This window comes from Gobio gobio, assembly GCF_949357685.1.
Source record: "Gobio gobio genome assembly, chromosome: 13".
NCBI lineage: Eukaryota > Metazoa > Chordata > Actinopteri > Cypriniformes > Gobionidae > Gobio > Gobio gobio.
In genome coordinates, this window is record NC_137106.1 from 39,970,219 (window position 1) to 39,986,458 (window position 16,240).

At 38.5% G+C, this 16,240-nt stretch overlaps 1 protein-coding gene across 1 annotated transcript in view; it reads left to right on the top strand.

Moving 5' to 3' along the window:
* The window catches only part of ephx2 (epoxide hydrolase 2, cytoplasmic), a 28,903-nt gene extending 19,761 nt beyond the window's left edge, over positions 1–9,142 (top strand). Inside the window, exons 19-20 of the mRNA XM_079832366.1 lie at positions 500–558; positions 7,397–9,142. Coding sequence (XP_079688492.1) covers positions 500–558; positions 7,397–7,481 — 144 coding nt within the window. The 3' untranslated portion in view covers positions 7,482–9,142. The remainder of the gene's footprint in view (positions 1–499; positions 559–7,396) is intronic.
* Positions 9,143–16,240: the final 7,098 nt, after the last annotated feature.

The following is a 16,240-nucleotide window of genomic DNA, read 5'->3' on the forward strand; positions in this document are numbered from 1 at the left end:
GAAAAACATACGGATAGGAGTAGCTTTAGTTTCTGCTTTGAAAGCTGCAAGACCAGCCGAACGTCTGTTAGAAATCAGGAATGGTGAGAGAAAATTGTGCTTGGTACCTTTTTCTTCTTCAAACCAAACTTGGGTCTTCAACAGACAAAGTTTAAATCCCATCAGTGTCAAGCGCTTCCCATAAGGTTTACCCAGTAGGCTAGTAGGTGGCCTTTTGCTGCTGATCGAACACATTCCACTACATCAGTGTTTACACTATGAAAGCACTTCTGGTCAAATATATTTTCGACTACCTCTGTAAGTGGTTGAAAGTGGACAAGCTCAAAGCATTTTAGACATTGTTTACACCTGTATTTAGAGTTGTCCACTTGTGATCGGATCGACCAAAAAGCATCTTAATACCAGGTGTAAACGGGGCCTTTGCCTAAACTCAGTGAGATTACATGTGTGATGTCATTCAGTAAACTGATCTGATGTCTTGGATGTTTTCTGTCTGAAGATCCCCAACCTCACCAGAGGCCACATTGAGGAGTGTGGACACTGGACTCAAATGGAGAGGTAAGGGTCACTGTAAACTGATGCTTGTGCCCCTGTTTAAAAAAATTATTTTATCACTTCCTTAAGGATAATGTCATTGAGGAACTGGCTTTTATTAGTTAAAGGGATTCTACAAAAGACTAACAGGATGGAAAGTGATATTTAACACAGGGAAAAACTATGAATTAATACATATGAAAATACTGTTATTGGCATCTTTTTTAAATTGACTTCATTTTATCCACAATGTGAAGGTATTAAATATGATGGGGACATAAAAATGTACCGCATAACAAGAATGGCTTATTACAGATATATTGACATTAAACAATCAAACACTCATATAGCGACAAGGTACATGACTGAACAGCTCTAATATTACATGGTGCTGCTGCTTAAATGTCAGCAAGGTATCAGGAATACTTGGTTTCCAGTAAATTGGAAAGAAAAATAATTGACGGACTGTCTGACCTTTAGTACTTTAGTTTACTCTTGTGTAATAATTGATAGAATAAAATAGGTTAATACAATGTCAGGTTAGGTTAGCTGGCTCACGTAGGTGATGCATGTTTGAATCGTATATTTTCTGAAATGTGTTCATCCTTTTCTTCCCATCATTTCTTGTCTGTCTCTCAGATCAAATCCTACACATTTCAGTAGTAACATTAGATTCTTCTGCGCTGAGGAGCTGATGCACAACTCGCGTACAGATAATAACTCCGCAAATAACTGCAATTGCAGGTTTCAAACAGAGATGGTGACACAGAGGCAAAACTTACAAACTGCAGCTTTAAATAAAAACAAGCATTAATAAAAATGACATTAACACTCAAATGACTAAACTTTAAGATAAAATTAAAACAGAAAAAAATAATAATTTAAAATAAAAATATTTTTGTATCGTTGAGATATTATTATAATCACTGTTTGTGATTAAAATAGGCTTTATTTTTTTATGCAAAAAACATACAATAGTATATTTTGTAAACATATTTTTGTGTATATTTATTTATGTATTTATTTATTAGTTCATTTGTTATCCTTTTTGTGGATGAAATCTGACCAAGGCATGTTTTTGCCATGTTAAAACCTTGGAACTGAAATGTACATTAGCAACAAACTGCATTGTGTTGAAATGTCCAGGATGCTTGCGTCAACTCAACATTATATGACTATTATTTTATGACAGACACTATTTTGCTCATTGTCATTTATAAGCCTTTTAGAGATTATTTTGTTGGCGTCACACCAGCCCTGCATTAGCATGTTAGACGACTAAATGGAGTCAAGCACTGGGTAGCACTCTTTAAACTTTACCATTCAGTTTCTCTTACAGAGGAGAGTGTTTACTATCAGGTGTAGGCATTTGGTTTTAAATGAAGGATTGATCGAATACAGGGTTTCCATCATTGAACAGGGTCAGGTTTAGTGATTGCACCATCACCTCAGTCAACCAACCAATCACATAAATAACAGTAGCGTGACGATGACAGAAACATCCAGCTCACCCCAAGGTTGAACGACCATATAGAGAAAAACATTCCCCATATACCATGATTTAAAGATACAATACCAAAAAACAATAGAACACCCATCTAATAATGCAGGATGACATTTCACCTAATCTGTTACAATCACATCCAGGTCACATTTCACCCCATAATCAACAGAAAGAGTATATGTTTAGGCTTTAATAATAAGGGGCTTCAGTAGAGGAATTGTAATGTTATGTTTTTAAATAACTGCTCTATTTACAACTAATTTTTTGTAAAAAAAAAAATAAAAAAAAATAAAATAAAATACCACTTTACTAAAAATGAGCAAGAGTGTCGGCCGAAGGGTGAAATATAACTTGTCTTGCACACCTTTTAAAGTGTGAAAAATAGCTGGAACTGTTGTCAGAAATGGAAACTTAACCTGTTAGCCTGCACCCCCTCTTTTGAAAAAATCCTAAGAAATGGCATAATCAGACTAAAACCTGTACAGTTAATGATTCCTTTGCACTAAAATCATAAGTATGGCGTTGAAAGCAGACACTTGGCAGTTTACTGTAAATTCAAAATTATAATTTTCATAATCAAAAATAGCTATAATAAGCTTAAAAGTTTTGTAAAGTTATTAGAAATATATTTGTATGAAATATCTTTATGAAAATAAAATTGAAGTTGGCATTTTAGCAATCTAGAAGTGCACTACAGCTGAAGCCACATGCCTGACCATGTTATATTTCAAATCTGAAGATGATAAGTCTAAAACTCTGAATTTTATTAAATGTTTTTCAAGATCATGTCATATCATTTTATTTTGAGATTTCTCTAAAATGTTAACTGATGTTTATTGCCATCTCTTCTGAGCTACCATTCAATTTATTGTCTCTTTTGTTTTGAGGTGCAAACTGCCCATTCAGTTTCAGTCTCCCCAGAACACTTTTACACCTCTCTGGCCAGGTTATGGCTCTAGTTATCTTATTATTTTGTCTTCATTGTAATCACTGATGACTCTCTATTCAAACTGTTCTATTCAAACCTTATTTATTTGATCAAACTTCTCACTTCACCTTCTAAAGTGCCTCAAATGCCGTTGTTGACAATAGAAACATTTCAGTTGGTTTTTCATTTCAGTCTATTCAAAATTATTAATAAAAATAACGTATTTGCCCAGGTGGCAGGTGCATTGGCTAGCTAGCATGTTAGCTTAGCGCACACAATCAAAATACAATAAAGATTAAAACCATGTTTTTTTCTCCAAAATTACTTTATATCACAAGTGGGATGTTTTAAATAACCTTCTGTGGTCTCATTTGGCTTCAGATAAAAAAATCAGACAGAAAATATATAATTTTACAATATTCTGCATATTGAGAAAAGCTATGTCGAATAGCATTGCATTATAAATATTATCTATTATGAATACACCCAACATGGTATAAAGAACACAGACAAACCATACATCGTCGCGATCGTGTGTTTATTGTCTTCAAATGTCTCTATTTCATCTTTAGCGATCTCAGGAAGCTTTTATTATGGACTTCTATTATGGCACATGGTATCTTCTTCGTCTGTCTGTACCATATATGGACTACATGTGCACAGAGCGCCCTCCGGCTGCCAGTATGAATTGAAAACAACACATAAGAGTCTCCATCGCTCATGATTAGGCTACATCTGCGCATTTTGAGGAAGTATTGAATAAAAAATACTCCTCTGTTTAGAAATTTGACACAGACATATGAGAATCTATCAATATTTCTCCTCATCTGCACACTTTTGAAATAAAAGCCCTGAGGGATGTTGATTTGTCGCAAGTCTTCGTGACGAGAATTGAAGAGTTTTTTTATGAATGAGATCAGCTGAGGCTCATATAACAATCAAACGGTACCGACGCGGTTTTCATATTCATAACTCCTGACACATATTAACAAATTACTGTCACTATAAGAGTTTGAGAATAAAACCGAGGTAAAAAATGGAAGCTTGACTCTTAGATCTTTTAAATGATGTATAGTTTGTCAAGGTAATTACTTACATCTGACAGTCATTTGAGCTAATTTAAACAAATAAAGCTTAAGGACGAATGCGCTCTCAATCCGGTTAAGAGGTTAACCTAACTGATACGCATCTTACACCACCAACTACTCTTTCTGTTCATGTCGTGGTGGATTTCATTGCTTTATTCAGTTAAACTGGCCTGTTTCAGATTGATCTATCAGGTTTTGTTGGTTTGTATATGATTATCTTCTGTTTTTCACAATAACAAATTTAGTCACATACTTGAATGTGGAAAAACTTGTCGCCTCAATCCTAGTGTCACTGCACTGCAAAAACTGATACAAAAAGTATTTGTTGTTTCTCTTGAAAATATAAGTAAAACACATAATATATGAAGTCTTGTTTTCTGAAAAAAATTATTAAATGAGTTTATGCTGAACTATTTCCCCTCTCTCTTTCGTTTTTGAAAAAAGTTGTCTTTCAGCATTTGAAGTCTCCTCGACTTCTATTGTCAATTTCACTCGTTCCTGTTGCGTGTGCTCAAACTGGCAACCCGCGTGAGTGTCTAGTCTGAAGAGGAGGTGGCGGGGCAAACAATATTTTGAATTTGGACTGCAGTACCACTACAACCACTACTGCAACCACTCATTCTTACATACAGCACCTTTAAAGGGTACAAAACACATACATTTTCTGCCAGTCTCATGTTAATTTTCAGTACCTATAGAGTAGTATTGCATCCTTCATATCTCCGAAGAGTCTTTAGTTTTATCATATTTATAAAAGACGCTGTACAGATTCTTTCTGAAAACACCCGAGCTTGTGCAGGCGTACAGTGGGCGGAGCTAAAGAGCACAAACACACACACACACACAATACATCATGACATTATCCCTGGATAATTTTCGATTCACTATACGTTCGTGTTGTTTTCATTATATGGACCTACGCGCTGATTGCCAACAAAACAGCGGCAGTGGTTCATGTAGATTGTCTACAAATTGGAAGGTTGGTGGTTCAATCCCCGGTTCCACCTGACCAAGTGTCGAGGTGTCCATGAGCTAGAAACCCTAACCCCAGCTGCTCCCGACGAGCTGGATGGCACCTTGCATGGCTGACACCGCCGTCGGTGTATGAATGAGTGAATGTGATACAATATGTAAAGCGCTTTGGATGGCCATGGGTCTGTTGAAAGCGCTATATAAATGCAGTCCATTTACCATTTACCAAAACACAGACATTTGATGCAGTTTCACTCACCGCCTGTGGTTTCTACTCATGACCGGGAACAAACAAACACACTTGCAGAATTCCGTTGCTGCTCCGGGAAAACATACTGCATCCACTGTTCCCTTAACGCTGGGTTATTTGGGAAGCTAAACAAGGATATCTTTCCCTCACAATTAAAAACACACTTTGGTGACATTGTTGATTTTGTGGTCTAAAAACAAAATGACAGGGCTGCCGACAATGAAACTCGTTGATGGGTGTGCTCTTGCTCTGGTTGATGTGTGCACTCGCTCATCCGGGAGAAGTGCCCATACAAGGAATTCCACCCTTTATGACATCAAACAGGGCCATACTCAAAAAAAACTTTCCGAGACTTGTTCGAATCCTGAAGGAGTGTATTTGGCACAGAAATACTCTGTCATACGTCCAACTCCATGTTTAGCATGATAACCCAGTGTAATTTAACAGTGTAAATAGGTCAGAATACATGAAATAGCATTAGACTCCCCATTTAATGTTGATGATCGCAATATTTTACATACACAAATTCTATCGCCTGTGTTTTGACCAGGAGATTCAGTAATCTTTCAGATGTCATAGCACCTAAACTTATAACAGTGAAAACACGGAAAGCCGGAAAATTCCAATGGTGGCGAAAGAGTTCAAACAAAAAAATATCTCTCAATGGGGTCAGAAATTTTTTTAAAAGTTTTAAATCTTGTTTTAAGCATAAACTCACTTAATTTTCATACATTTCTCAAGACTTATAATAATAATATTCTTAAAAAATATCTAATGTTATTTTGCTTCTCAAATAAATGTATCTTAATTTAAGAATGTTTAAACATTTGTACTGGAAAATAAGTCAAAAATACTAATTAAGAAAGTTATTTTTGCTGGATGAATCTCAAACATAACTATGATGTCCTTGTCGTGGTTGTTAATGTGCATCTAATTACCCGTCGTGCTATCAGTGCAGACCGCGATTTAACCGTCCTCTCCACACTGACCCGAGGGCTTGATAACTCGACCCCTGCAGCCGTAAATTATTTTAACATCTCTTGACCCGTCCACCTCCATCAACCTCTCCACCCTCCACTGAACTTCAGCAATCAATAGATGAACGCTGATGTGCAGAACCTGTAAGAAAACGCCTTGCTTCATTTTCAAAACAGGACATGTGATGTGACCCCGTGACCCCATAAGACAAAACAGGACATGTGATGTGACCCTGTGACCCCATAAGACAAAAACACCTTGTTAAGTGTCTCTGAACTTACACACGGGTCAGAGCTGGTTTGTGGGATGATCTTTCACTAAGAAAACAAATATGCTCACTGAGGTTTGCTAAATGTGTTGATTTGAAATACTTGTTTCTTTAAAAAAAAAAAAAAAAAAACCCTAACAGTAAGTATTAATGTTCAGTGTGTGCTAACCTTGTAAAGCCTGACATTAAATAATAGTCAGAATTTTTTTTAAATGGAAAAGTTAATTGAACCTTTAGACAAAAAGCTTTGCTTATGTGTTTTTGCTGAATATCATTTTTGATACATCAGGCTTTTATGGCTCATATAATATACAAAGAATATGGAGCTCATACGTGAGGAGGAAAAAACACCTGAGTTTTATTTTCAAAGGCCCAAACTGAGCAAAAAAATATGCAATTTAGAGCAGTTGCGTATTTTTATATGGCCAAAAAGTCATATGAAATTCTGATCGCTTGTAATGTAAATCAATTACGTCTTTAAAGTACAACAGACTACGCATAAATGCATATAAATATCAGTTGTCGCTCTATATAGTCCATTCTATCAATAATATGCACGTTAAACAGCTTATTGTTCAGGTAAGTTAAATATAATTATTTAGAATATATTTAAATGCTTAGTTTTATGATAAACTTGTAATGCAATACAATACAATAATGATCGAGAGATGAACAAATAAACATTCCTCAAAAGCCTGATGGATCATATTTGATACATTTTAACATGATTAATGATGTTTGGAAAATCAAGTAAATTGAAGTTGCTACAGTCCAGTAAGGCATGAGCCATAGTAATAGAAAGCATCACTAATTATTTTAATGCCATAGTCATTTCTGGTTGACGAGTGCAATCTCTTCCCTTGTCTCTTTTTAGGCCTGCAGAGCTCAATAAAATCCTCATCTCCTGGCTGAAGGAAACACACCAGAAAACCTCTATCCCTGTTCATCCCAAGCTATGAGACGATGGTCTTGATTTAAATCACGCAGGTGACTGAACCAGCTCAGCTAAAGCGCACTAATGTCCAGGCTTGCTGATTTCATAATAACAGTCCATTGTCACTTGAGTGTATTTCAGTAGTCCTCTGCTTAACATATGAAGTATTTTGTAATACTCTGCAATAATGAAGTTTTTTTTAAGGCAGTGTCTATTTATACTGTGCTAATATTTTCACTTGTACAAATATCATACAATTTTGTATGAATTTGCCACTATTGACAGATTAATAGTATGTCAATTGACATATCGGTAAGCCCCACCCCCCTTAGTTACTGTTGCTAACTCGGACAAACAAACTGTCTTACAATGACAGTCAGTGTGAAAACCTTATCCCAAGATGTTTTTGGACACAGAATGTAGCGGACCCCGTCTGAATGATGGCCAGACTTTACTGATGGTTTATGAAGTGTATTACATCGTTTTTCACTCCAAAAAAAATCACCGTAAGAGTTGAACAAACAAAGCAGAAGTGAGCATTAACATCTCATTCACAAACTCTCTCTCTCCATTGCATTATCATTAACATACACAGCAGATTATACAAAAACACTCGTATAACTACTAACAGTAAACACATATACAGACAGTATGCCTTTTCGGAGGTGCTAATAAACTGGAGACTTAATTGTATCTGAAAACAATTCCGATAAACTGCGAGCTCTCCCTTTCACTACCCGTATACTATAATACCCATCAAAATAGGAGTCCTCCTTAGTAAGACAGATAATGTCTAACATATCTAAACTCACAGAAATATCAAAAATATATGCAAAAACAAATTAGACGATAAATCACAATAAAGTCTGTGACAAGGACCACCTCTCGTCGAGGAGCATTCAAGTGGGACTCAAATGTATAAAAGATTTTACAATAAATATGGTGGGAGATTAATTTGGAAGCGAGGGTTTGCAGATCACAATGCAAGTGGGAGAAGCCTCATTACAGTCGTCACGATCACAGATAACAACATCCAGGACCAACACTGTTCATGTACCGCAGGGTAAGATTAAATACATTTACATTTAATCAGTTTAATATGGAGAGGCGCTGAAATGTAGACCTTCGTTTATGTGTTTTTGACCTACACTGTTAACGTTACATGACGTGAGAACCGTGAGCTATTTCGGTTTAGTATGTTAGCAGGGACTCACTAACTTTAATCGTAACTTAATGAGAGTATGACCATCCTCTCAGGATACCTGGTATCAGTGTTACAGTACCCCAGGCACATCATTTTACCATTTTTGTAGCATAAACACCATCAAACCGATGAGAGCTTAGGATTTTCCAGTGTATATGATCTCTATGGCGGTGATATCTAAAGATGTCTGAGTTCCCGTCCCAGCGCAACTGATACTCAACTGCCATTGGCTCATCTGCGTTCGAGGGGCGGGGCTTACCGATGGGTCAATTGCATCTGTCACTATTTGCACCGAATCTAAACAAGATGATATTTATATTCGGTTCAAACTGAATCTGCCACCTTTTACACTGTGTAGATAGCCACTGCCTCTTTTTTTTTTTTTTTTTACATAATATTGATGAAAATCGCATTTTATTATGAATTGTTTTTATTAATGGCTTTGCAAAAGAAAACCAATAAATAATACTTTGCTTTGTACAAAACCGTATCAATACTGCTTTCTACAAAAATCATCAATAGTATTATGCAACATCAGCTAATATAATTTAATAATTGAATCTAACAGAATTTTGCTGGTTGGGTGTTTAACAAGAAGTGGTCATTTCTGCGTGGTGTCAGTTCTAGAAACTAATGTCAATGGATATCACACATTTTCAAACATATTCAGTTTTTTGTGTGTGTACATATTGTGTAAAATAGAGTGGTGCAGCTATGACGTCAGTCCTATGGGGTTTTATAATGGCTTTTTTTTTTTTTATGTGTAAAATATATGGGTTGCACAGACTATTTGACTTTAATGCTCTGCCAGTACGCTTTAAGCTTGACATGGACTAGTTGCTGATCATGGCCTATAGAGGGTGCAACTAGTGATGGGCAATTTCGAAACACTGCTTCATGAAGCTTCAAAACCTTTCAAATCTTTTGTTTTGAATCAGTGGTTCGGAGCATGTATCAAACTGCTAAAGTCATGAGAATTCAGTAAACGATCCTTTGATATGCCATAACTGATTCGAAACATTTCGAATTTTCAATGGTTCACCGCTGGTGAGTGATGATCTCAGTGAACCCATGAATAATGCAGATTCACTGAGATCGCCCCCCAGCTCTAAACCATTGAACAAGTCTCTATGGGTTTTACCTGATCTCTGATCAGTTTGATACATTTGTAGATGTTTTAATTAGACATTAGTATAATTAAAAGGAATAATGGTCTCTTATTGGCCTGTTTAGCAGAGCTATCATCCATAGAACAAACAAAACAAGCATTGGGAATTGACACAGACACTTGATATTTAATTCTATTAGATGATTAGTTAATTGCATTTGATAGATTTTACTTTCAATAAAACATTTGCAATGGGTTTGTAAAAGCATGTGGCGTTTCGAACACTTCGAAACAGTGAATCATTTTGCGAAGCAATTGATTTGAAGCTTTGAAAAGCTTTGTTTCACCCATCACGAGGTGCAACAGGATAAGAAAATATTTTACGCTCCATTTCTAAACAGTTAAAATGACAAATAAATGCAGAGCGCTCCACAATATATGATTGATTATACCATCTGGGTGCTCAAAATTGATTGGGAGAGTGCACGTTAAACAGCTTATTGTGCAGGTAAGTTAATCACCGTTTTAAACTAATGCGCTGCTGCACTGTAACACACACACACATGTAGACAGTAGCTCGCAGATCACGTGCACACAGAAACATCCAGTAGCACAGAAATGTATTGTCAACACTGTTCTGTAATTTATCAATAAAATAGCTTGGAAACTGAAAGTTCTAGCATATATTTCTTAGTAACTAAAACCCACAGCTTCACTATTAGTAGAGAGACGCTGGCAGATTCATTCACACGCTCTCACTAATGCATTCATATAAATGTAATCTTTACTGTTATACTTTATCTCTATCTAATTTAAAACAAGCAGGAATCTGTGAGAAATATAACGACCCAAAGACAAAAGAACTGATCAAAATAAGCTGTTATTTCGGAGCAATAGCCTTGTGTGCAGCGCTGTGTCATATATCCCATAGCTGTGCACAAGGTCGAGTCTCAGCTCGAGGTTCAGGCTTTTTTGTTCATTAATGACATCATCAGCGACCAGTCAGCATCGACTCGGCTTTCAGGACATAAATGTCGACTTAAAAAAATCTGAAGTTGTCCAACCCCTCGTTCATCTTTGTTTTTCCACTGAGGAGCTGAACTTAGTGACTCGGCCGTACAGCGGAGGTACAGCAACTGTGGCGATGGGACATATACGTCTCTGTTACGTCCTTCAGGGAACAAGGGTTACATACGTAAACGAGATACGTAACCCTTTCAGTCCAGTGGTCCTTCCACAGAGGAATGAGCCAGGGAGGGGCTCTGCCACACCCATCTTGGGACTAGACCGTGAAGCCAGTCTTGAAGCGGCCTCATTTGAAGAAATCTTAGTGGCGTTACTGCGGCTGAGAGTTTCCTCTTGTCCCTGTTGACCCGAAGTCCCAACAGGCTGAGGTGACTGAGCACCATGTCCCTGTGTTCGCACAACTGATCCTGAGCTAGTATCAGCCAATCGTCAAGATGGTTCAGAATGCAAACGCCGCATTATCTCAGGGGAACAATGGCTGCCTCCACGACCTTGGTAAAGACTCAAGGCCATAGGGACAGCCCAAAGGGAAGGACTTTGTACTGATATGCCTTCGAATGTAAAGCGGTCTGTGTCAAGGGAGAATCGAGACATGGAAGTACGTGTCCTTCAGGTTGATCGCTGCAAACCAATCTCGTTAGCATCGTGAATGGGAGCCGGTTGAAGGGCCTGATTCAAGGTTCACAGGTCCAAGATTAGCTGTAACCCACCACCTTTCTTTGGTACAATGAAGCAGGAGCTATAGAACCTTCTCTTCATATCGTCTGGAGGGACCGGCTCGATAGTGTCCTTCGCTTGTAGGACATCAATCTCTGCCCATGAGACAGGGGCATCGCTGCTCCACACAGAGGTGAAGTGGATACCCCTGAAAACTGAATCGCATAGCCTAGTCAAATGGTACGGATGAGCCAGTGAGATGTACTGTGGAGCGCTAGCCAGGCTTCCAGAGACCGTGCAAGCGGGACCAACAGAACCACAGACGTACCCGGGGGTGGGGCAGCGTGGTGGAACACAGGGACCCGACTCGGGAGGCACTGAGGTGGTCCGAAGTGGGGTCTGAGTGTGCTGTGCAACACTGGTTCCAGGGTGGGACAGAGGCTTAGAAAAACTGCTCTTTTTTTTTTGCGGCAGAACAAAAATAAATTCTCCACCGGGCCCTCCTCCATGGGAAGGAATGGTGCGGTCATCATCTCCCGAAGAGAAGCTCCTTCCAACCCTGGGTTGCCCGTCTCAGGGCTGCTTGCCCTTGCGCTTACCGCCTGGTTTGGCCTGCTGCCTAGGTGGAGGTGCTGCTTAGGCTGAGCAGGGGCGGAGGCGAACACAGGGGGGCACCCTTGGCGATGAGCAGGCACAGGCACTGCAGCCGGCGACTGGGTGGAGGCAGCAGCTGGTCGTCGGGGCAGGATGTGCACCCCCGTCTGCTTCTGTGCCGCTAAAAACTGCTAGGCGAAGTTTTCAACGGCATCGCTGAAGAGGCCGGCCTGACAGACAGGCGTTGAGGAACCGAACTTTGTGGTAAGCACAAGGGCAACATGACCATCGTGGTGTTGCGGTCCAGACTTGAGTCCCTTCACCTATTCCCTGTTCTAGTGTCTCCTGGGGCAACTCAAAAGGCGACCCAGGGGTGATGTACGAACTGAGTACAGCGATGTCCCCACACTGGGCATCCATGAACCATCCATGAACGCCACCTCATCGTGCCTAAGTCTCAAGCAAGAGAGACAGCGGACATGATCGTCAGCCGGGGACAGATAATGAGTGCATCCAGAAGGAAAATCTCGAAGGAACCAGCAGCGAATTAGACTTCCGGGTTCAAATCAGCATATTAGAATGATTTCTGAAGGATCATGTGACACTGAAGACTGGAGAAATGATGCTGGAAATTCAACTTTGCATCACAGAAACAAATTACATTTTAAAATACATTCAAGTAGAAAACTATTTAATTTAAAGTGCCCCTATTTGGATTTTTAAAAATTACCTTTCATGTAATGCAGGGGTCTCCAAACTCCTAGGGCCTTATAAGACACTGATTAGCTGGTTCAGGTGTATTTATTTGGGGTTGGAACTAAACTCTGCAGGACAGCGGCCCTCCAGGACAGAGTTTGGAGACCCCTGATGTAGTGTGTAACCATAGTTCTAAGTGAATGAAAACATCCCGCAAAGTTTTAAATCTGAAAGTGCACTGTATAAAAAGTTATTGTCTCTCAAAAGTAAGAGTCAGTTTCAAGCCGTTTCGTTATGAAGTCAAGATGAAACATTAACATATTGCCAGTCCGCATTGTGTTTTATATTGTGTAGGTATCTGGCTAACCGGCTAACTCACGTTATCACTGTCTTACTGAAATACTGCTGTAAATCAGCTGTGGGCTGCAATATTACCTAAAACTGTGTCTATTAATGCAGATTGTCTGTCGTTCTTAGAACTTTGAGTAAAGACAAAGGATGGAGCAAGACTTGTTTTGCAAATGTTGCTTTAATGTTACATCAGTCATTCACGTTAGTGCTAGGCTAACGTATTCACTGTTATTGATACAGTTCCCGCATGTGCACCGCAATAAGTTAGAAACACACACACAAACAGGTTTGTTAATGGAAGCACACTTGCTAATGCTGATGGTGAGGAATTACAGTTGAAACATCTCATAATGAAGAGAAACGGCCTGCTCAAGGTTCGGGTTAAATAACTATAGTTCTTCATGTTTCATCGTCGATTCGGATTCGTGCTGGGATTGGATAAAATAGATGTCATCGTTTCTGGCTTTACAGTGTGTACAATCGCTGAGCTTTCAGAAGCCTCCTGATGGAGCTGAAGATCAGTTATGGTAATGGTAAGAGACCATTTAGCTTCCGAAATACACGCTATACGTGGTAGACCAATCGCAACAGACTGGGCCAGGACTAGGCTCGCAGAAAGGAAAGATTTAGAGACGGATTCATCCATCGAGTCGTTTGAGAATTATTAAACATTGTGGTGATGTGCAATGTATATTATGATAAAATGAGTTTTTTTTCTGTTGTTGGAGACCTCCAAAACTAAATTAGGAAACTTTGAAATAGCATAATAGGGGCACTTTAAATTGTAATAATATTGTTTTTACTGTATTTTTGATCAAATAAATGCAGTCTTTGTGAAGATCATTTTTATCAGTAATGCTACTCTAAATATCGCTTGAGTATTGATATAGTCAATAATAGTCTGATTTCCACCTTAATACATCAATTTTTCAGTTATGAATAAACCTGATTTCCTGAGGCGGAGCTGTGATTAGTCACTGCATCTCGTCCTTTAAGAACAGCAGCCGTTCTCATTGTTAAAGCAAACCGATTGCCTTGACCTGAGATTGCTGTCTTATAATGGAGTTTAGAGAGGAAGGCAGAGCGGCACTAGAACCGCTGTGACTGCTTCATTTTAAAAAGGAAATTATTTCACAAACAAAGGAGTTTTTTTTTTGCAGTAGTGAGCGAGTCGCTGTTTTCAAAAGGGATAGCCTCAGATGATGCTCTGGGTATCAATGTCTAAACTCTCAGAGGAGAGAGAATGTATTTAGACATCCTTCCTGTTTGCTAAGATTCAAGTTAAGCTTCTGCTGTCTGCTTTGTGTACACTTGTGAAATAAATAATTAAACTTTCTGGTTAATGATTATGCATTTTAATTATTTACCATATTCAGCTTTGGATTTAGGCAATTTCAGTAATGATGGAATGTTTTATTGAAGTTCTGGCCAAAAACAAATGTATGCTAATTAACATGGATGGATATCAGGGCGTATATAATCTATTGGTCAGTTTTCAGATAAACATTGTTAATAACATGTACTTTGACTCTTTAAATGTTAAAAGTGCAACCCTAAACTAAACATACCTAAAAGTTGCTTATAGTTCCACTAAATGTTTACATGTGTACCTGTTAAGTTGCTACTAACTTGCTGATTTAGGAGAAACACAAAAAAATAATGGGAGTGTCAGTCCTAAATTTAGCACTCCTAAATTTTTGCTCTAAGAGTATTTCACAAAGCATTTTAGTGCTATAACCAACTCCTAAATCTTAGGAGTAGTAACTAAGACCAAATCACAAACAATCCTAAAATGGCTGTTGCTGGCAATCCGCCCAAACACACAGTACCGTACACAATTGAGGCAATATGCAACAGAGCCTTGGGTGCTGAGCCTTTTCTTTATAAATGCAATAAATGTTTTGATTTATAGATTTGAATCCGCGATGACATAAAGGTAATTTATGTATAGGCAAAATACATTGAATGATTTGAAAATAAAACATTGTAGTCAAGTTGATGCAGACATGTAAGCGGCTGACAATTAGCTGAACATATATTTGAATATCAAACCTTTATATGAATATGGCATTATGATATCCAACCCATTCTCACTCCCAAGGCGTCAAATTCCGATGCATGGTCAAGTGCCTTCCGCGTCACAACGAAGACGCTAAAGTCACCCCTAGGCGTCACTATATTGACGCGCTGAGTGCTCCATTCATTTCAGTTGTTTACCCAATGCGTCAGATCAAGACGCATTTTCTTCTTTGCATTTGTAAAAGCATACATGATTTTATTAATATTTTATTCATATTTAAAGGCTAATTTTATATTTTGGAGCAGCTAACCCAACTCCTACCCTAAACCTACCCACTCCTAAACAATATAGAAACACATAACAGGCAAATACAAGTACAGTCACATCTATTTATTGCAAAAACTGACCAAAAACAGTGTAAAAGTATTAACTCATGTTGCATTCCAAGTCTTCTGAAGTCACACGATATCTTTATGTAAAGAACAGAGTTGATCTTAAGGTTTTAATCGCTGAGATGATGATCCCGCCGCTCCGTTAAAGGGTTAGTTCACCCAAAAATGAAAATTCTGTCATTAATTACTCACCCTCATGTCGTTCGACACCCGCAAGACCTCCGTTCATATTCGGAACACAAATTAAGATATTTTTGTTGAAAGCTGATGGCTGAGAAAGGCTTCAGATAGGCCTCCATTGGCATTCAGTACATTTACACTCCCAAGATCCATAAAAGGCACTTAAAACGTCGTTACAAAGTCCATCTCACCACAGCCACTCTACAATAATTTTACGATGCGACGACAATAGTTTTTGTGCGCAAAAAAAAAATCTAAATAACACCTTTATCCAACTTGTTCTTGTCTTCCGTGTGTGCCTCCACGAAGCATGCGCGAGAATATTACGCAGATCCGGCGTTCGGACACATGACCCAGAAGCGATTTGTTTACAAGCAGAGGAAGACGCGCGTGTCTAAGCTGTTGAATTCTACATTGATCGTGCTTTAGGTCTCGGCGTAGTGCTCAAAATGGGGTTAGAGTTAGAGTGTGCATTTCGTGGATTCCCGAACGCCGGATCTATTCTCGCGTAATATTCTCGCGCATGCGTCGTGGAGGCACACACTGAAGACAAGAA